Raw genomic sequence first — 21,646 nt, 5'->3', positions numbered from 1 at the left:
CTGTCAGCACACCTATCTTTGTCCTTCACAGGGCAGCAAAGATCTGTGTGCAGTTTTCAGCTCATGCTCCCACTGTAGCATCAGTCTGTTGAGTCAGGCAAGGCTTACTGTTTGAGAGCAGTGAGCTCTTGAACTCCACGTGGACCCGTTGTCAAAAACAAAGATTGTCCACACCTCCAGGTAAATATTCCTGGGATTATATGAATGTCTCTTGTTGGAACAGGATGCTACAAACAATGGAACCAACAAAGGAGTGTCAGCTCAGTGCCTGTTTGACCTGCTGCTGTCTTTGGAGGGAGATACTCCAGATATTTTGGAGATCTTAGAGCTGGTGAAAGCAGAAAAGCCTCTCAAGTCATTAGGTAATAATAAAGCACCCTTTATTCAGTAATTCTGGTTTATTGTTTATTGATTCAACAGACATTTGATGCAGCACGATTTCTTCAGAGCCCTTCTCTTCTTTAGGAATGTCCTATCTGTTTCTTATGCCTCATGAGGCTTTTAATACTGGCTTTATTACCATCATCCTTTTGATATTTTCTGCAGGAGGGGAATTATCAATTAATTTTATTCCAAAGCTACTTTTTCTGCTTTAAGCCTTCTAATCTGAGACTAGACTCTGGCATTTTGAATTTTAACATGTGTGGGTGAAGAATAAAGATGCCTAATAAACTGTATTATGCTGACAAGGTCAGTGTCATCCTCTGCTCTGCTGCATACAGGCAGGAAAAAAAGGCATCCTCTCTCATGGCCAGACTGTGACTAGTAGATGATGTTGATACAATTCAGACATTCAGCAGTGCTGAGCTCCTGGGGGTGTTGATTTATCATAAATTAGGTTATATATGGCTGTATGGTGTATCCAGGACATTCTGTCTCTTGATAGTTATCCATGCAATGCCACATTTAAGAATTTGGCTGCTTTGTGATTTTTGCTGATTTTTATAAGGAGGATTCCAAATTTGCACTTCTCTTAAATACTAGTTATCTTGATGCACTGCGAAGCCTGTCTGGCCTTAGAGTTAAAGCTCTGTAATAAAGTGGGATTTTATAATGCTGCACAATTATATACAAACTTATAATATAAAGTGATATGGAAACGGAAGATATTTCTTCTTCTTTGTGGATTGTACCACACATTTATATAAAATCTTGGAGGTTTTTGTGGAGAGCTATTATAAACAGCTCTAAAAATTCTCAGGTATGAGTTGATGATGAGACTGTAAATGAGTATGTTGTGTATCTGGTATCATCCATATGAAGATCAGAATTATCTAAAACAACTGACTTCCAAGTTCTGTTGTTCAAAATTATTTACATGTTTTAGGACCTTAACTTTGACTTGGGCTCCTGCATAACAAAGTCACTTTTGAAAACAGGACTATAGTTCTACTAAAAATATTACTCTTCTACAAATATTCTTTTTAGTTTCTTAGCGCCCAGAACTAATTATCCCCAAAGTGATATTTGTAATATGTGACTTAAATGCTTTTGAAAGCTTTTTCTGAAATCTCTAGCAAAACAGACTCACTTTTGTGTTGGCAACCATGTGGCTATGAGTATATAAGGGGTTTGATTAGAAGTAAAACTATCTTCTGCCATCAGTGGTGCATCAGCATCATTTTTTCTGTGGTTGGAACATCTAAGAAAAAGCATAGGGAACATAAAAATTATCATTAATTTGACACGTGTCCTTGCCATGTATGAGCTTAAGACTTAGCTTTTGATGAGTGATGGTTGAAACAGCCCTCTGTAGGTCTTCTGCTCAGCAGTGAGTGACCTGCTGAGAGCTGTTTAACCTACTGAGTTCTTGGGCAGTATGGTTCAAGTAGGAGTGCAGCATATGTTTCTTTTCTAGAGATAAATTTTTATCTGTCCAAGAGCCTATTGGGCATTGTTAACATGAAAAGCAAGCAATAGAAGAGGGGGGAAAAAGAAGTGTGCTAGCTCCTTTCATAGTTAGTATGATCACGTGATAGTCTTCTCATATTGCTTTACTCCCTCAGACTTCTGCTATGGGAATGAAGACTTGACCTTTTCCATCAGTGAAGCCATCAAGCTGTGTGTGACAGTGGTGGCTTATGCTCCTGAGTCATTCAGAAGGTGATAATCTGTTGTCTTGATTTGTGCAGACTCAGAAAAGGCATAGGAGTTGCATATGGTACGTGAAAGCAAGGCTGCAAATGGAGGCAGTGGCTATAGAAATGCATTCCAAGTATGGGGCTTCTCTGAGGCCAAGCCTCTGCCTGTTACCCTTTCCTAGGGCACCAGCTCCAAGTCCTGCCAGCTGCTGGTGCAGCACTAAGCAGGATGGCAGCCAGAGCAGCAACATGTAAGCCATGTTTCCCAGTGGGGATCACACCATATCCTGTCAGTTTCTGTCATCAGAGGAGCAATGAAGAGGGAACTGGAGGGTGAGAAGCAGGGAGCTGGAGGGAACAGGAAGATAGCAGAAAGAGGGGAGATAATTTAAGTACAAATGTTAGTTTGCAAGAGGGAATCAGAGAATGAGAGAGTCTTTGGAAAGGAAAATGCTTGTTAGCAAATGGATGACATATTTGGAAGATACCTGAAAGTTCAGAGGGTTTTATTATTATCATTGTTTCATGTGTCATCTAGTTTCCCCCTGAAGTTCCTAATCCAATTGTTTCTTTGTCTAAAGACTTCTAGTGAGAAGCAATGAAATCATATGCCTAGTGACAGATCAAGGGTCTTCAGATAGAAACCTAAGCCTCTACCTAATGTGAGTTTAGGAATGACAAAATAAAACAGACCAAGTATTGTTATTTCTCCAGCCTCCAGATGCTGATGGTCTTGGAAGCGCTGGTTCCCTGTTACTTGCAAAAATTGAAGCAACAAACCTCTCAAGTGGACACTGGGACAGCAGCTCGGGAGGAGATTGCTTCTATGGGTGCCCTTGCCACCTCTTTGCAGGCCCTCTTGTACAGTGTAGAAGTTCTCACCAGGTAACACACATGAGCCAAGGGGCTGAGCCTGCATTTGGTTGTCTGTGTGGGGAGAGGGAATGCACAGGAGGCCACAACACACAGCTTAGCTTGATTAATGGTTGAGTTTTAGACTTGGTAAAATTAATGCCAGAATTCAGAGCAAGAACAGAATTTCTGTGTGCTTTTTAGATTTAATGTGGAGTGTGCTGTTCACCTTCTCTTTGCCAGGCCTATGACAGCCCCACAGATGAGTCGATGTGACCAAGGCCATAAAGGGACCACAACGGCAAACCACACCATGTCAGCAGGTGTGAACACCAGGTAAGGCTTTTTTTCTTTCTCATTTTTTGAAACCGTTTGTTGGGGTTTTTTTTCAGTAAGGTAACATCTCATTGCTTAGAGTGCTTGGCCTGAGGGAGTGCTCTGGGTACTGCACTGTGGGAGAAAACAGTCACATAAAAAGAGCACATTCCTCAGGACTGCATTTCTCATGGTAACCAAAATACCCAAGACTAGGATTTCTAGTTTAAAACAATGTATCTAAATAGAAGACCAGGGTACCAAACTGGAGGACTCGCATCCTAAATTACTCATTCCCCTTTTTGCCCTCTGGAAGTATATTGCTGAAGCTCACTCATTCTCTGCTTTGCTTCCTGCTGAGTCCACTGTCAAACTGACCAGTGGGCAGAGCATGCTTGGATGGCAGAAGGGTCAGATTCTTCTGGCCTTGTTCTAAGGGGCTGAACAGCTGTACAAACACAAACTGCCTGCTAGTTGAGGCTCGCAGACTGGCACCTCCTCTAGTTTTCTTTAGTTCCCTTTCCCATTTCCCTGTACATTCCCTATGGTCTCTTTCTATGATCTTTACCTCCACATTGATGTGGGGGTTTTTTACAGTTACAGATAGCAGAGGAAGCGTAACTGACAATTTGAGAGAAATGAAAGGATGCCTGAAGATCTTCTTGTCCTTCTTAAATAATCCCAAAACCCAACCAAACAAAACACCAAAGAACTTTCACACAGAAGAGGGAAACAAAGAAGGACATGGCAGTAGTGAACTGTAATTCTGCTCCTTGGCCATAGTGGCCATTCCAGTTAGGCTGCTGCAAATTAGACAAGGCCACTGACAATTTACTTGGTCATAGAAGAAGGGCTTAAGAAACCTTGTAACAAAATCCACCCACAAGCATTTGGGATTGTGAAGTTTTTTCTTTGCAGTAGGTAGCCCTGCCTTCTCCTGACCAGACTATGTCTTACTGTGCTAAAAATCTGAATGTTTGTGCTGAACTGGAAGGGGAATTGTACCCTAGCAGAAGCTTGGGCAGCTGTTTTTCCAGAGTTTTCCAAGTTATTACCCGTCTTTTTTTTTTTTTTTTTTTTTTAATTCAAGGGGTCTAGAAATCAATTTCTGCATGGATCATCAAAGGGCTATTATGTCAGTTTATAAATGTGTACACATCTTGGTTGGTAACTCCTGGCATGAGTCTGTTATTCTTTAAAATCTATTCAGTCAGGGATGAAACATGGCTTTGACTTTCAATCCCTGATCTGAGAAGCAGATCCAGAATCCAGACATGATAAACCAGCAGATAAACCAGACATGCTCAAGTCCGAAGTGGACATTTGCCATTTACTTCCTTCGAAAGATTGCTCGGTCTAAGGAAAATAAGGTGTAATGGAAAGTAGTACTTTATTATCTATCTGCTGATTTTGGAGAGCAGTTAATACGTATCTGCTGACAGAGAATGTAGGCATTCCCAATGCAGTGTGACTCAGGCATCTTGACTTACATTTCCAGATTTTTCTAATTATCAAACATTCAGCCTCTGATCCAAAATATTTTTGCACTGCTCCAGGTTTCCTGGACTTGTTGCTTCTGTTGTGTTATCATTGCAACAGACATCTGCTAGCAACAGCAGAAGTCTCATGATGTTAGAATGATTACTGATTAAGCCTTGGACATGTTAGCCAAGTAGTTCAGGGTCTATTAATGCATTCTGAAAAAGAAGTAGCAAGACAAAATGACAATAAAACATAATAACCATGCTGAGGTATTCACTTGGTGAGCTCTGGTTTTGTGAAACAGACTGAGCACTGGGGTGAAAATCAGTAAAAGTCACTTGAAAGAGAGCAATGATTTTTAAGTCTGAATTTTTCCTTTCAGAACAAGGTCAATAACTCTAGCAATATGTGTTTTGATGGAAGCTGGGAGGTAAAGGCAATTCAGTGTGGTCAGTAACTACGTGTAGGCATTGTTCCAGTGACACAAGACACCATCCTGACCATGATGCATAAATGTCTGGGGTAGAATAGTGTCACTTTCTTTTAGAAAGGCAAGTTTAGGCACTACTAAGTTTCTGTTTACAACCTCACTGTTTCTGTTTTCCCAGGTACCCAGAACAGGGAGCCAAACTACACTTTATCAGGTACAGTAAAATTTTATCCCAGTCTCCCCCAATGAGTGATGAACCGTTCCCACATACTGTTGCTGTGACAGGCAGCCTTTTTTCAGGGGAGCGTATCAAAGGATAGCTCATACAGAAAATATTTACATTTTTAGCAAGACTTGGCAGATTATAACTTCCCTTTTTTGTTTCTTAATTGCAGATGCAACTACCTTTCTTTCAATTGCAGAGGAAAGCATCTGTTGCAAAAACAAGATGAAGAAGTTGCTGTAATCTATCCCTGATGATCTACTGCATATAACGCTTTCTACTGTATCTTACTTTGTATCCTCCAGGGAGAACCTTCACTTATTGGAGGAGGGCCAGGGTCTTCCCCGAGAGGAGCTGGATGAACGAATTGCCAGAGAGGAGTTCAGGAGACCACGGGAGTCACTGCTGAATATCTGCACAGAGTTTTACAAGCACTGTGGTCCGAGGCTGAAGATTTTGCAGAATCTGGCTGGTGAGCCCCGAGTGACTTCTCTGGAGCTGCTGGATGTGAAGTCCCACATGAGGTATTCACCAGGCATTCTGCTTTTACTTGTTCATTTCAGGGGGGTTCCTTTCTTTTAGCCCTTTCTTTTTCATAAGAACAGATGGAATTGCTTTTTGGTTGTATAGTTTTGTCTGAAACATGCAGTTTTTTGGATGTTCCTTAGATTGTACTGATCCTGCTTGTGTATAAGGAAGGTTTCTTAAGCTTTCCTCTGGTCTCATTCAGACCCCCATCTGAAACAGCTCCATCTGGTATATCAGGACAAGTGGCAGCAAGGAGCAGAGCAGATAAGTCTGTCTCTGCAGGACAAGGGGTGGGGAAGCTGCCTACCTCACTGAATACAACCTTTATCCTCTCCAGTGGCACTGTGCATCAGAGCCAGCAGCTCACAAGCAAGAAAGGCAGAACAACCGCTTTCTAACTGCCTGAAATACAGGGGAGGATGGGACAGAAGGCATTTACAGGACCAGCATCTCAGCATGTGATGCAGCAGATGCACAAGTCTTTTCTTGAAGTGCTGCACTGAGTCCAGCTCATGGGTTGGATGCAAATGGTTTCACATGGTGCTGACCTAGAAGAAGTTGGGGGTAGGGCCTCCTAGCACTCTGGGCCTGATTCTCTGAATTTGCTCTTCATGTAAACACAAAATAACGTAAGTTGCTACTGAGAAGCAATAACTGGGACAAGAATGAATAAACCTGATTCTTTTGTCAGTTTTTCATTTACACTAGCAGCTGGAAAATACTGCACTCTTCAAGAGAGAAGATCTCTCATGGTCAGAGGTTACAGCAGTTAAAATGACATTGATTTACAGCAGATAATGAGTTGTGCTCTGATTCTCTTAAGTCTCCTGGAAAGTGCTAGAAATAGCTGCTTTGTCAGGGTTGTGACCTGAAATGCTTAATCATAGTTATCTCTAAAAAAAACAACATATCTCAATCCTTACATAAATTCGTAAGTATCAGTGACATGACCAACAGGATTTAACCACTGTAGGACAAACTCAGTTCTACATAGAGAGCAGATTTATCAGAATGTGATGTGACAGTCATGGTCTTGGGAGGCTGACAGGTGCCATTTCAGAGGCTTCAGAAAACAAGATAATATGCTAGTCACTTCAGACAGGATTCATCTCACCCAATTTTATCCACTTAAAAGTCAAATGTTTAGTCTGCAAAAGTCATAAAGATATTTTTGCACACAGTGAAAAGGAAGATGCACATCTTACTGTTTACCCCATAGAATTTCCCAGGCTGTTTGTTTCTGCTAGGAGGGAGCTAGATTAATTGAGAGTGATGTTTCAAGTTGGATGAAATGGATCTCACGTTTTATAATGCATAAGGAAGTTTTCATATACCATTGCATGCAACTGGTGTTGTATTGCCAACAAGAAGCTTAATTATATGGTAATTTAAATTTCACAGCATTAAGGAAAACAAAGCTACTCCATAGTAGGACAAAGTAGTTTTTAAAAAGGAATAATAAAGAAATACTGGATAAAAAAACATTTTTATACCACTTTTGGTTAATCTGAGGAATTTGTTGTCCTTGATCTTATTAGGCAGATTATAAAGAGAATAGAAATATATTCCATTAATTGAATGCATTTCAGAAAAGCCCCCACAATATGATTGTATTATAGTCATCCAATACAAAGTCTGTTGATGTTTCATGAAATACACAGGTTTCTATCCCTTTTATTAGTAGATGTGGCTTTATTTCTGGTCTTTGCTTACCACAAATATCCAAGTATTTCAGATTTTTGTCAAACTGCAAGTGTAAGTTAAATGCTGCCATGATATTTCACAGTCAATACAAAAATGCAAGGCCATCTGGGAGAGTTAGAAAAAGCAACAGCAACACAATCTGTAGAGGTGTTAGGAGAGACAAATCAAAACTGCAGGGAGCAATCCTACAAAGGACATGTTGTGTAAACCTATGGACACATTACTTTTAAAATGTAACACCTGAAAATTGCACGGTGATATTTCCTAAAGTGGTAACACTGAAAAACAAGCACAGAACAAAATCAAATCACTTACTAATTGACAAACAGGTGATGTCCGGTCTGTGTTTCACAGGCATTTGCAATGTTGTAGTCTTACTGCCAGCACAGGTACTTTGATTTTAGCTACACAAATCTGTGATTCCTGATGTTCCCTTGGTGCATTTAATGTCAATGTAAGAGTAATATTTAGACCATTCATGTGTTCTTAAATATAAACAGTGATTCCAGCAAAACAGTCTTAATAGACCAGAACTGTGGTATCAGATCAGAGTTTAAATAGTAGCATATTTGACTTTCACATCATTTTCTTTTTACTAGGCTCCTGAATATTTATATGCTAGTTCATTGGCATGTGTATAGAAATGCAAGCTGTATTTATTTTTCTCTTAATGACCTGTGGTTTCAGATTGGCAGAAATCGCACATTCCCTGCTGAAACTAGCTCCTTATGACACACAGACGATGGAGAGCCGTGGGCTCCGGCACTACATCATGGAGATGTTGCCCATCACTGACTGGACAGCTGAGGCGGTGAGACCTGCCCTGATCCTCATCTTAAAGAGATTGGATCGTATGTTCAATAAAATTCACAAGATGCCTACTCTGAGGTGAGCAGGTACTCTGGAAACCCTCTGGGGTCCATTTCTGATGTTGCAAGCCTTGAAGTGTGGGTATGTCATCTACCTCAAGCTGTCATGTTGCAGTGAGCCTTTACAACATACCAGAAAATTACAGGTGTTTTTATCTGTGTGTGTGTTTATGTTGACATTTTTGTTGTGTCTTCTGGTAGCAGCATGGTTATTAAGAACTACAGAGAGCTTCCAGAAATGTCATTTTTCTTTCCTGAAAAGAAGTCTTCAGCTTTTTTCCATCTCATTGCCCTTTTAATTAACTTTTGCTGTGAGGTTTTTAATGGAAAGTTAAACTGTAGTAAGAGTATTTTTAGCATGGCAATACTGTTATGTCGTCTGTAAAGACAAAAATAGTCAGGACCTATGCAGTAGCTTCTGAGTGCTCCCTAGTAAATGGCAAAGAACTGCATCAACTGCTTCAGGTCCATGCCACTGTGTGATACACCAGTGGAAGCCTGGTGTATCACACAGTGGCATTATGGTACGTAGAGGCTTTGGCAACTTCAAGAAATATTGACTATGGAGCATTCCTGCTTGGAGGCAGTCTGGGTGGTATAAAATCACTCAGACCTGTGAATTTTCCAGTGATCTGAGTAAAAAGAGTCATTGTTCTTGGTCACCCTCATGGGAATATGTCCTCAATTGCTTGAATGGCACTTCATTGGCAGTCTCAGCTGAGAAGGCAAATCATGTTAGAAAACATCAGAATTATGTCCCAGTAGGAATTAAAGATGGACCAAATAATAGGGAGGTGATCTCTTCTTTCTGCTATCACTATCCATCACTTTCCTTTGGCTAAACTGCTTGAAGAAACTCCACCCTTGTAGGGAATTGAGAGGCAGAAATTTTGTTGCTTCTCTCTCCTGGTGGTTTGACTCTTTGCCATGTCTTGCCTGCTTCTCATTTATTCCTTCTTTCCCTGCTCATACTTTCTCCTGCCTCAAAGGCAGGTAGGGGTTTCTGTTCCTGAAGATCTTTCTTCCTTATGTAAGCTGAATGGATGTCCATAAAGTGAAAATCCTTTTATATTCTCTCTCTTTATGCTTGTACCTATGCTTGGCTTAAATTACTCTCTTGTCCACGAAAGGACAGCAAAGCCACTGGACCAAATGCAGCAACTACATTTAAGCATCACTGAGTCAAGCAGTCTCTTAGAGATGGGTCTGGGTGCAAGACCCCAGGAGCCATCCCTTGGGGTACTCACAGTCAGAATCTTATACACTGCCTCCTGTGGGCATCCACCTCCAAACCCAGTGTCTGCTAGAATCAGTGGATGTGTAAGAACAAGAACAAACCACTATTCTGGAGATTTAATTACAGTGGCTGCACAAAGGTGAGATATGTGTTGGGCTGAAGAAGAACTTGCATAGTGAACACTTAATTCCCCATGTGGCTCTGAGAAGTCACCTGAAGAGCTTGACTGGGATATTGTTTAAGGCTTGAGCTAACAAGTTATGCCAACCTTTTGCCTTTCTGTCCCAGTAAATGCAGTCAGATGTTGGCTTGTGAACTACAATGACTGCAAAGAGTCAGGCCGTGAGATGAAGGGTGTGAACCACTTTGATGTTACCTATGCTGTGTCTGCTTATGATTAGGAACGGGAATCCCTTCAGCATCTGGCACAATCCCTAAATGTTGTTTTGGTGAAAAAAGCAAAGTGTCAGGGAAGAAAAGATCCTGGAATTAAGGACTTTGGTGCTGATAGGGAGTGAATCATCCCTCCTGCACAAGGTGAAGAAGATGAAGATTGTGCAGCTGAGCCAGTTTAAATTTAGGGCAGTCTAGGAGTGACACTTGGTGGAGCAGCTGGACTGCAGAGGAGCTCACAGATGGCACTCAGGCTGACAAGGTTTGTTCATGTCAGTGGGAACATCCACAAGCCACATGAGATGGAGGGCATAGTCTCGGTTGGGAGCTTGACACAGCAGACCTTTCTCCACACAGGCACACCTGAGACCACTCTGTGGGCTCCCTTTCATTCCTATTCTGTTGGAGGGAAGCATCAGGGAGTGAAATGCAGCTCCTCCACCACTGCTGCTGTAGGGGTTTGTGTCACTAGCACCAGCCCCCTCTGCTGCATTTCTTGTCTCTCAAACACCCGGTGTGCTCTGTACCTTCCTGAACTGCGTGGGTAAAGCCTTCTCTCTGTCGCACACTCTGTGCTCCTCCTGGACATCATTGCTGTCTGACACATTTCCTCTGTGAGCGTCACTGTGTGTCAGTTGCAGTGTTTGGGCATCTGGTGGGGGGCAGGAGCCCACGGCTAACGGCACCTACTGTTGTATTGCAGGCGCCAGGTTGAGTGGGAGCCTGCCAGCAGTTTGATTGAAGGGGTTTGTTTGACACTTCAGAGGCAGCCTATCATATCCTTCCTGCCTCACCTTAGGTCTCTGATCAATGTCTGTGTCAATCTGGTGAGTAGCCGAGTGGCAAACCCATGAAGCTTTGCTAAACCTTCCCCTGCTGTTGATTTCTCTGGACAGAAGATGACAGTTTATTCCCATTCCTGTCATTTTACCTGTCTCCTTTAGCCCTCACAAGAGGACTCTGAAAGTGACACTAGAGATAGGAAGGTTCATTTTTGAAGTGGTGCATGGGGAGATACAGTGACCGATAGCAGTGGTCAAGCAATTTATTTTCCATTACTTCCCACGCACCACTTTGAAGATCCACCTTTGCCAGACTGAGCTGAGAGTTGAGGGCTGCAAGTTGGAGAGTGGGGTGGTGGAGACTGCACACACCTGGTAGAGACGGGGAGAAGGTGGCACTGGGGATACCTACCGTCCCCAGTGGGGAAGGGCCCTGATGGCTCCATCAGAGGCCATCAGATGCTGGATAGTTAGAAGGGTTTACAAGGTGAATTGACTCCACTATTTGTAATGTCCCTGGCTTGATCTAGTACAGGTTTGCACTGTCCAATATTCAGATCCCTCTCTTAGTAAAGTTTATGCTCCTAAGTGTGTTTCAACAGACAAGTGATATGGACAGAGTTTGCCTGGTCATTCAGTGATAGACCATAGTGTTTCTGCAGCTGTTACACTGGGGGGAAGCCCCCATTTTGATATCCATGTAACTCCAGCTATTTGGGCAAACAAGCATGCTTTCGTTCCATGTGCAAAAATATAAATTAAGAGAGAAAGGCTGCACTAGAATTTTATTGTTATTGGGTTTTATAACATTTTCTCCTTAGAACACAAATGTTGTAACCTTATCTAGCAGCTATAAAAAACATTTCAGGGTTCAGAAGTGCTCTGAGGGGCTGTAAAAACAATAATCATTAGTTAAAATGCAATATCTGGTTTTGCCAGGTTCCTTTCCTTCAGGTCAATTCAGCACTCATTACTGCAAGGGCAGGGAAGCTCCAACCTGTCAGAGTCCATAAGACTTCTTCTTCATCCAAGCAGAGTTAGCAGCTACCTGGCGCTAACACAAATCTGGGCCCTTCAGACTGCTTAGAATTGTTACATGGGCAGGTTGCTACACAGTTAGCTCAAATAGGAGTTTGGAATGGACTTGCAGTTTGGCAAGCAGGCATGGCAGAGTGAATCACCCCAGAAAGATCTCCAAGGGGCCCACAATAAGAATCAGCCAGTGCTCTAAAAATAGCAGGAAGCTCCACAGTGCTGAGGTGCAATCATTGTGCTTACATTCCGCTGGCTGGGAACACCAGGGAGAGCTACCAGGAACATGTACTCTTACTGCTACAAGTATTTTACCTTTAGCTGTCAGAACTGGGTGCACTATGAGCTGTGGGAGCATTGACTGCATGGTCTATCATGTGTAGACCATGGAGCCCCAAAAATCAATCACCCGGGAAGGTGAGGAAATATCTCAATGATAATCCATAGTGATATAAAGAAGGAGCTCTGACTCTTTCCCTTCTAAATTGCTCTTTGATTTTCTGGCAAAAACCTGGTTACTACCTTTTCCCCAGGCTGGATTTGGAAAAGAGGCATGCATTCATCTCCCATAAGCTTAGGTATCTGCCAGGTACCTTCTCCCTGTTCCCATCATCTAGATGTGTCTGGTCATGGCAAGAAACAGGCATATGGAGACCTGTGATTTAATTCCTGAGGAACACATCCCAAACAGTACAAATAGTTCTCCCCTAGAAGCGCTGTTTCCTTCTGGTGATTATTCAAGGAGTTCCAGACAACCAGGTCACATGCAGGTGACTCTGCTTCAGACATCTGGGGTCAGTCAGCTGAGAGGAATCATACTTTAGAGTTCCCCAAAACATACTGTGTTTGAGAGGAAGGAGAGGAATCTGAACATTGTACAAAACCTGGCTTGGGTCAAACTTAGGACATTAGTTTTCAAGCAAGGGAAGGGAAAAGATGTCCAGTTTCAATGCAGACTTTTTGCTTTGATGACAGATTTTTATTTGTTACAGTTGTCAAATGACATATCCTCCAACTCTAGCTGTTCCACCAGTCCAGTTCTGGTCATTCAGGGCTGGTACTGGGTACATTTATGAATGTACCGGGTTACCTATGCACTCCTCCCATCCTTGCTGGTTCCCTCTTTTCCCCTCCCTTTCCCTGCTAGAACTCCTTCTCCTCACTGGCCCCAGCTCCTGCAAGGACCACTGGGGGGGCTGGTTCTCCTAGATCCACCCCAGCTCAGTGCTCAATGAAAGGCACCTCCATTTCACTGACGTTGGAGGATATGGCATGGATGAAACTGTAAGTAGCCAGTTGTGGTGATGTGCTCTGTTTGTATTGCAGGTGATGGGAGTGGTAGGACCCTCCAGTGTGGCTGACGGATTACCCCTTCTTCATCTCAGCCCTTATCTCTCGCCACCTCTGCCCTTCAGCACAGCTGTTGTCCGGCTTGTAGCATTGCAGATACAGGTGTGTCTGCCCTGGCCCACGGCCAGGCCTTTAGAGCTTCTGGTTGAGACACCAACTCATCAGTGCTCTGTTTTCTTTCTGCAAAAGCTGGGCAAAAACTGTGGAACATGCACCAAAATTTAAGGAGAAGCAACATGTAAATTCTCCCTCCTTTCTGAAGGCTTGAACTGAGCTCAGAATTCATCTGTTGGGGCCAAATCTACAGCAAGCATCCATCAGCTTAACACTGCCATTGAAGTCCAGGGAGTTTGGCTGATGAATGCTGTTTAAGGCTCTGACAAGCAGGTTAGGATTGTCTGCAGGATCTAAGGAGTTAGTGTAAGACTTCTGCCACAGGAGGATGGGCCCTGGCCTGGGTTACATCCATGCAAACTTTCCTGTGGGACCATGCGTGTAACTGAGAGTGGAGTTTGTGCTCTTCTGCTCTTACCTGAGCTGATCACACAGTGTGCCAGCACAAAAAGCCGGGCAACTTGGCTTTTCAGCTGCTGATGCAATGATATCCTTGTTGCCAGAATTAAAAAAAGTTCCAGACTTTTTGGAGATTTTCACTATTCCTTTCTCATAGCAGCACTATAACTTTCTACAGAGTCTTTGTGCCTCTGTGTCCCTTTCCTTCCCCACTGGCATGAAATTAGTCTGAATGGTGACCAAAGCTAATTTAGCTCCAACTTGAATTTTTAAATATGCATTGGTACATCCAGTTGAATACTTAGGCAGGTATTTCTGAGCAGCAGGATGGCTTGGAAAGGAAGGCTTACAGGGACCAACACACAAAGTGGTCCCTCCAAGCATGAGGCACAAAAGGACTTTTTGGTACAAACTGGCACAGAAAGAGAACAGATTTCTTCCAGCTCTGAGGTAATGGTTCCTTCATCAAAACAAAACAAACCACAAAAAAAACCCAAAAAGGCCAGTTTCACTTGCTGTGAAATATTATATATTAAAAAAAAACAAAACCACATACCAAATTAATACATTTTTTTTTAATTATTGGGAACTTTTACTTCTATTATCTTCTTCTCCCTGTTCACTCATTTGTGGGCTTAAATGTAATGAAAACCGAACATGTCCGGAAAAACACAAGTCATAATTCCCAATACTTCCAGCAGAATACAAAACAGAAGTACCTCACACCCCATCAGAAAACATCTCCTAGAATTTCTCAGCCCGGTTCTGCAAGCTTGAGGAGTAGCATTTCACAGCTATGTCTGTAGCAACTGGGATGTTGTAAATGAGCAAAGGTTTTGGTGACAGCCTTTTGAATTACTTCCTCTAAAAAAAGGTGAAAGACCTTTCAATGTAAGCTTGACTGTGTGTCAAAAAGTAAGCATGCATTTTGTTTATTTTTCAGGAGTTCATTCTTTGTGTTAAGAAGGATGACAGGGCAGCACAAAGTGAGGCAGACCAAAAATGTGTTTGTGAATAGCCTCCGAGTTCGGACAGGAGAATATTTAGATAATGTCATTTGTGCAGTTTCCTCTGTTCCTTTTTTTATTCTCTATAGTCTGTGTCAGATCCTGATACCATTCACAGCAATGGAGAGCTTAGGACTAACACTCAGCTGACTCCTGTGGGATACATCTGATTTTGTTAATGATATTTAAGAGTTAGGAGTCTGGGCTTCTTACATTTGGCTATGACAAGAGCAGGTGATCCCTATGTTACTCTGTGAATTCCTTTTACTCCTGACTAAATGGTCTGAGGACATCTCATTCAGTTAATGCTGAATCAGGTCATCAGAGCTGGTGGTGTACTGTGTGAACAGGGTGGCCAGGGGATCGTCATTCCCTGCAGTGACTTGTGTGCATGATCTGCTGATGAAATCGTTTAATCCTTTTTTATTATTACTGCACAGGCTTTGAAAGAAGATTTCCCCCTAAGCCATGTCGTCTCCCCATTCACCAATCAGGAAAGAAGGGAAGGAATGCTTTTAAACCTACTGATTCCATTTGTGCTCACAGTAGGATCTGGAAGCAAAGGTCTGACTAATTTAACAAAAAGAATTTTTGTCCCTCTTTTCTGACAACTGATGTTTGCACTTTCTCTGCTCTCTGTATTTTATTTTTATTATTTAATTTGGTTTTCTGTCACTGGCAGTATGTCAGCTAAGTGCCCTTTGGGTCTGAGACTGAAAAGAGCCCTGCTGGGAGTAGTTGTTATTTCTTCTCTTTATTTCAGCTGTGCCTTGGTTCTTGAGTCAGGTCTTACACAGATGTGCTCCTGCTTTTGAAACTGGAGTGCAGGGCAAGACAAATCTGTTGTAGCAGAAGTCACAGAGGGGAGCAGAGATCACAGAAATTGTGTGCCCCTGTGGATCACAGTTTGCCCAATCCATGCCACTTGTCTTGCACAAGTCCTGCTCCTTGCTTTCTGCTATAGAGGGTCTTCACTGGTAAATCCCTAAATGAAAGCAAAGAGTAAAGGGAGAGGGGAATGCTAAAAGGAAATGAGACCACTGAATGGGACATTTCCTTGTGCTGTGTGGCTCTATGTTTGTGTGTGTTTGTGTTGGTGCTAAAATAAACTTTGCCTTTGCTTGCAGGAGGAGAAACAGCATAACAAGGTGTGGGGGACGGAGTTTATGCTTAGGGGACATTTGAGATGCACCCCATTTTGGAACTGAACAGAGTCTGGATCTTCTGGGTGTCTATGATGGGATGTAGCCTGATCTTTCTCTCTCTTTCCCCTCCCAATGTATCTCAGACAGCCCCTGGCTGGAGCAGCCTGAGGTCCTGCTGCTGCTCCAGACTGTTATCAATATCCTCCTGCCACCTCGCATCATCAGCACTTCCCGCAGCAAGAATTTTATGCTGGAGAGCTCCCCCGCCCACTGCTCCACCCCAGGGGATGCAGGGAAGGACCTGCGGCGGGAAGGGCTTGCAGAATCCACCAGCCAGGCTGCCTACCTGGGTGAGTGATGGCTTCTACTGACCACTGAGAAGAGACAGAGCTATGGTGGAGTGCTCAAGAGTAGAGTGGAGTGCTCTCTGTAGAGAGCATTAAAGAAAACCATCTCAGGCAGGAGCTAACTGACCTCTTTAGAGCTGCTTTAGGCCTTATCCTGAACAAGGGGCCAGGCCAGAGCATGAAGCCAGGAGTACCTCTGGAATATATCACAACATGAGTGATGTCTGCACTGCAGCTGGAGGAAAAGCAGCACAGGTAGAAGTCGCTCAGTTTTCACACTGCCAGACTACAGCAGTGAAGCCACAAAGGCGAGTCAGACTGCCCATCAACCCCTAACATCACACCCTCACTGGCCCTTGGCTATCTAGGGTGAGAGGTGGTGTAGTCTGTCTGGCTGCTGGCCCCACACACGGTCCTTACTGACTGGTATGCCCCCTGCTTGCTGTAGGGTGGTGCAAGATAGTACTGCCTTATCTCCCATCTGACCCACAGGTGAAAGGACAGAAAAAATAATTAAATTGGAGATGCAGCAGCACTGCAGGCAGTCGGGCCTATACGGGGACAGTTTTCTCTCAAAGCACCCCTTCCAAAACAACTTCTCTGTTTCTGATTTTGTGAGGGCGAGCATTTATCTGAAGATTTATATTTGGTCTTTGTTAACCTGTATCTGAGGAATGGAGTAAAACTGATGAAAAATTGGCAGTTCACCACTGATTTAGCCCCCCACCCAAACAAACCAGGATACAGAGGTGTAATGGCTGAGAAGTCTTGGCCATCCCATTAAGAAAGATGGAGTAGTCAACTTTCCCCCAACAATGTTTTTACCAGACATGGGGAACATGGAAAGGGAGAGATTCCTTGTCTCTCCTGTGATTCAAGTGTTAATCACTGCCCACTTTAATGCAGAGCATTGTTTTGAACTTCATTGCTGTTCATCCCCATTTGTAATGCCATGCTCTTGCTCTTGTGAATTACTACCCTTGGCTTACTGGACCATATTTGTATTTAAATTGCAGTGTGACCATGACTCATGCAGCTGCACTGCTAGAAAGGTTCTTTTCATCACCCTATAAATCATCTGCAGATTATTGTGCTCACAGGGTGACTCTTTGTGTGGATATGCTTGGTCAAGATTTTTGAGGTTGTCTGATCAGCCAGGGCTGTATTCCTACTCTGAGCTGCTTTCAAAATATCTGATTCTGGGAAGACAAAAGAACTCTACAGGGAGGGAGAGGGAAAGCCAGAGCAAGAAAATACAGAAGAACTTAGGTATGAAGTAGAAAAATTTCTCTGGGAATGGGACTGCCAATACTGATCCTGAGGCCTTTATTACTAGAAGGTTGGTTGCTCCTTCCCTGCCATGTTTGGAGACTGATAGAAAAGACAGTTGTGACTCTGAGGTGTGTGGGTGTGCATGTGCATGTACATGCAAAGCATGCCTGTATAGGTTTGTGCTCACTGTGGCCCCCTCCCCCATTCTTCCCCCAGTGCTCATGAGGGACACTGGTAACATCTCTGACTGCCCTTTGCTGATGTGTGTTCCCCTGTAGCCCTGAAGGTGATCCTTGTTTGCTTTGAACGCCAACTGGACAGCCAGTGGTACTGGCTGAGCCTGCAAGTCAAAGAGATGGCCCTGCGGAAGGTGGGAGGGCTGGCCCTGTGGGATTTCCTCGACTTTATCGTAAGAACACGGATCCCTATCTTTGTGCTCCTTCGGCCCTTCATCCAGTGCAAGGTAACAGTTGCTTTGGCTCCTGATATTTCACTCCCTGAAGGCAAGATAGCCCTTATTCCCCAGCTGAGAACAGAGGAACAGCACTTCTGGAAGAATTATATATGTATGGAGTGACCTTTCAGAAGTTAGTAGGCCTAAGAACCCTTTGAAACTAAATCACAGAGCTTTTTCCTAGCCAAAACTAAAGAGCATGTCAGTCATCCAGGTGCTCTGATCCATGGAGTACAGCTAGTCTTAGTTCCTCTGGATGGGGAAAGGCATGTGGACTTAATTCTACAATGAAGACATTCAAAGCACTTGGAAGGAGTGTGAATGTGCTGAACCTGGGAGGATGTTGGCAGAAATCTTCTAGTAATCTCTCTTCTGCATAGAGCTGGGCAATACAGCTAACAGCCAAGAAGGACCACTCCTCTTTCCATCTCTTGGATGAAGGTTCTGACAGGAATTTTGTGGATGGACAAACAGCTACTAGGCTGAGGCATCTGGGGCTTAAGTTAATCACAGCTTCTCACCGGTTACCAGGTAGACTAGCAGATGGTACTCTACCTTATTTAGCCTACCTTGTCTCTTGGACAGACTAAATCATCATGGAGGAAGGAGCTGTCTCATGACAGGATCATGAGGATAGAGCTTAGAATAAGGAAGCCCTCATCTCCATGTACCCTGTGCCACTGAGGTTTTGATCTCTGTTCAGTCAAATATAAGGTTGTCTCTAAAAGACAGGTGGAAACCTCATAGATGGAGTCAAAACCTCTTGACTACAAAGCCTGCTGGCTGCAGGCTCATGCTAGTCTGGAGACTACTCCCTGGGCACCATCTCCCTGCAATGCTAATGCATCCCAATTTTGCAGCTGCTGGCCCAGCCAGCTGAGAACCATGAGGAGCTGACTGCCCGACAGCACATCTCCGACCAGCTGGAGAGACGGTTCATCCCACGCCCACTCTGCAAGAGCTCCCTCATCGCGGAGTTCAACAATGAGCTGAAAATCCTGAAGGAGGCCGTGCATAGTGGGTCTGGTAAGGAAAGCAGGGAGCTCAGGGCCATCAACCAAAGCCGGACAGATGCTTGCCCCTACAGTAACTTGTGAGGCAGATCTGGCCTCTGCCTAAAAGGGCAATGGGGCAATCCACACATACCCTGCCAGCCTTCCCCTGGAGCTTATGCTCAGCCTTGCCACTGAACAGCCAACAGAAGTCCAGATTAGCTGTGAAATACACCTATTTTTCCACCAAGTCTGAGTCCTATTCCCTAGCAGCTGGCTCTTGCCGTCTCAGCTGGCTTGTGCAGCCCTAACCCCAGTGCAGTGAGCCCCTCCATGCCACTGTAAAGCCAAAGCTCCTCATGCAGAAAGGTCTGGCTGCTCAGCAGCAGCAGATCCTCCTCCTTTCTCCTGGTCTCTGATTTTTCTCTACTGTGACATCCAGATCAGCATCCCTGAGCTGATGGGGCACTGAGTTCTCTCCTGAACAAGGGGAGACTTTTCTTCAGTGATGGCCACCCCTGTTGCCACGAGATGGCAGCTGCTGCTCATACATGGCAAGCAGTTTATGTGCTTTGTTCTTCGGAAAACAAATTCAAAAGGAAATGCTTCAGTCTTTTTTCCTTGGCAAGAATTTGCCTTGTTTCTAAATGTTGAAGCTGATCTGTAAAATAGTGGTTGTGAAAATCAGACTGCATAAGTAAAACAGAGATTTTGGAAAGGTGAGGCAAGCAAGGCAGCTGTTTGTGTTTTATCACCTCTGCCACCCCCCGTCACAGTATCACAGAACCATTAAGGTTGGAAAAGACCTCTGAGATCATCAAGTTCAACCTTTGACTGATCACCACCTTGTCAACTAGACCATGGTACCAAGTCCCACGTCCAGTCATTTCTTGAACACCTCCAGGGGTGGTAACTCCACCACCTCCCTGAGCAGCCCATTCTAATGCTTAGCAACCCTTTCCAGGAAGAAATTCCTCCTGTCCAGCCTGAGCTTCCCCTGGTGCAGCTTGAGGCCATTTCATCTTGTCCTGTTGCTGGTGGCAGGGGAGGAGAGGCCAACTCCAGCCTGGCTCCACTCTCTTGTCTGGGAGTTGTAGAGAGTGAGAAGGTCCCCCTGCCCCACTAGTCCAGGCAGAATGAGGTGCCCAGTGTGACAAGAATGCTTGGCTTGCTGTTGATTTCTAGTGCCATGAGTGACTTGGGTTTGGTTTTCCCCCTCTTGCGCAGCTTACCAAGGGAAGACATCTGTCAGCACTGTGGGCACCTCCACCTCTGCTTACCGCCTGAGCCTGGCCACCATGTCCCGCTCCAACACTGGCACTGGCACAGTATGGGAGCAGGACAGCGAGCCTTCCCAGCAGGCCTCGCAGGACACGCTGAGCCGCACAGATGAGGAGGATGAAGAAAGTACGTGGCCACTGATACTAAGCCCCAAACAACTGAGGATGTTTTCTTGATGCCCAGAGGCTGGCTGGGAGGGGAACACAGTTGCCCCTGTCCCAGTATGAATAAAAGGTTCACAGGAGCATGAGGTTGCGCAGCTGGTGTGGCTGGTATACATGGTGTTAAAATTTGAGTTGTAACATACCTCCTCATTGCCCTCTGAGCTATGGCAGGGTAAAGGGAAGGGCACACGGAGGATTTTAGTGCCTGAGATGCGGGCTGATGTGCAATCATCACAGTTCTGACAAGGCATTTGGCAACCAGGCCTCTTTTAGCCATCATGACAGTGGGCAGGGGCTGTGGCTCTGTAGTTAGGATCCTGTTCCTGCAGGATCCCCAAAAGCATCAAACAGAAGGAGTGAAAATGGGGGGCTCAAAAGAAAGGCCCATGCAGTTACAGCAGAATTGCCTTTTGGCAAAGAGCAATTAGCCAGAAACTTTGCAGGTTTAGCCCAACTTTATTTTAGCTGGGTTCACCACTAAACTTTGTACAATCCACCCAGAGCTGTATTGCTTATACATTGTTCAGATATTTACTCACTGTGGCAAACTGTGGTTTCAGCCTCAGATTAATTCTGAGCCACTGTGTGGAACGGTAAGTGCCATCTTCCTATCTGAACTGCAGCATTATTTCCTCAGCTCTGCCTTGGATAAACACTGCCGTAAAATATTTCAGAATAGGAAAAGGTCAAAAAGAGAGGAAATTATACAAACCCACCCCTTTGTTTTCTTTATTTGTAATTAAAAGTTGTTGTGGCAAAAACCACAATAAAGTAATTTCTCTCTGGATACTTGATATAATTTGAAACAGCACTGAAAATTTCAAGCTGTCCTGATTGCAGTCCAGCTGTCTGCATACTTCTGTTGCAGTATGATGTATTTGAGTCAACTTATCCAAATTTTTGGTGATATTTTAAAATGCATGTCCTGAAGGGTGTTGAAGGGTGTCAGTTCTGCATTTTGCTGTCATGTATTTTGGCTTTTTTGTCACAGTGCTTTGCTAGATCGTAGAAGCAGTTTATTTCACACCAGGACAAGGTCCAGTTACAACTTTTATGCTGGAAACACTGTATATTAACAAGCAATTTATTAATCACAGGATTAATTCCCTAGTGGAAGCTGGATTCCCCAAACATGTTTTCCTGAGAGCCATTTAAGCTGAAAGAGTACATAAATCCCTGCCCCATGTTTGTCA

General features: G+C 44.0%; 1 protein-coding gene across 19 annotated transcripts in view; it reads left to right on the top strand.

Moving 5' to 3' along the window:
* LOC121661329 (protein unc-80 homolog) overlaps positions 1-21,646 on the top strand; it is a 146,427-nt gene that overhangs the window by 108,968 nt on the left and 15,813 nt on the right. For 17 of the 19 annotated variants that reach the window (XM_042021374.1, XM_042021382.1, XM_042021370.1 and 14 more), the window contains 14 exons: positions 224-362; positions 2,007-2,103; positions 2,796-2,966; positions 3,177-3,269; positions 5,339-5,374; positions 5,689-5,907; positions 8,303-8,503; positions 10,818-10,941; positions 13,255-13,380; positions 15,239-15,362; positions 16,087-16,293; positions 17,841-18,025; positions 18,877-19,042; positions 20,236-20,415. In XM_042021374.1, coding sequence (XP_041877308.1) covers positions 224-362; positions 2,007-2,103; positions 2,796-2,966; positions 3,177-3,269; positions 5,339-5,374; positions 5,689-5,907; positions 8,303-8,503; positions 10,818-10,941; positions 13,255-13,380; positions 15,239-15,362; positions 16,087-16,293; positions 17,841-18,025; positions 18,877-19,042; positions 20,236-20,415 — 2,068 coding nt within the window. Of the gene's footprint in view, positions 1-223; positions 363-2,006; positions 2,104-2,795; positions 2,967-3,176; positions 3,270-5,338; positions 5,375-5,688; positions 5,908-8,302; positions 8,504-10,817; positions 10,942-13,254; positions 13,381-15,238; positions 15,363-16,086; positions 16,294-17,840; positions 18,026-18,876; positions 19,043-20,235; positions 20,416-21,646 lie in introns of those variants that run through there. The other 2 variants (XM_042021384.1, XM_042021386.1) reach the window with 2 other exon arrangements.

This window comes from Corvus kubaryi, unplaced genomic scaffold (genome assembly GCF_017639235.1).
Source record: "Corvus kubaryi isolate FWS band 111438036 unplaced genomic scaffold, C.kubaryi_AGA036_p1.0 37142, whole genome shotgun sequence".
NCBI lineage: Eukaryota > Metazoa > Chordata > Aves > Passeriformes > Corvidae > Corvus > Corvus kubaryi.
This window is presented reverse-complemented; position numbering and strand designations above follow the sequence as displayed.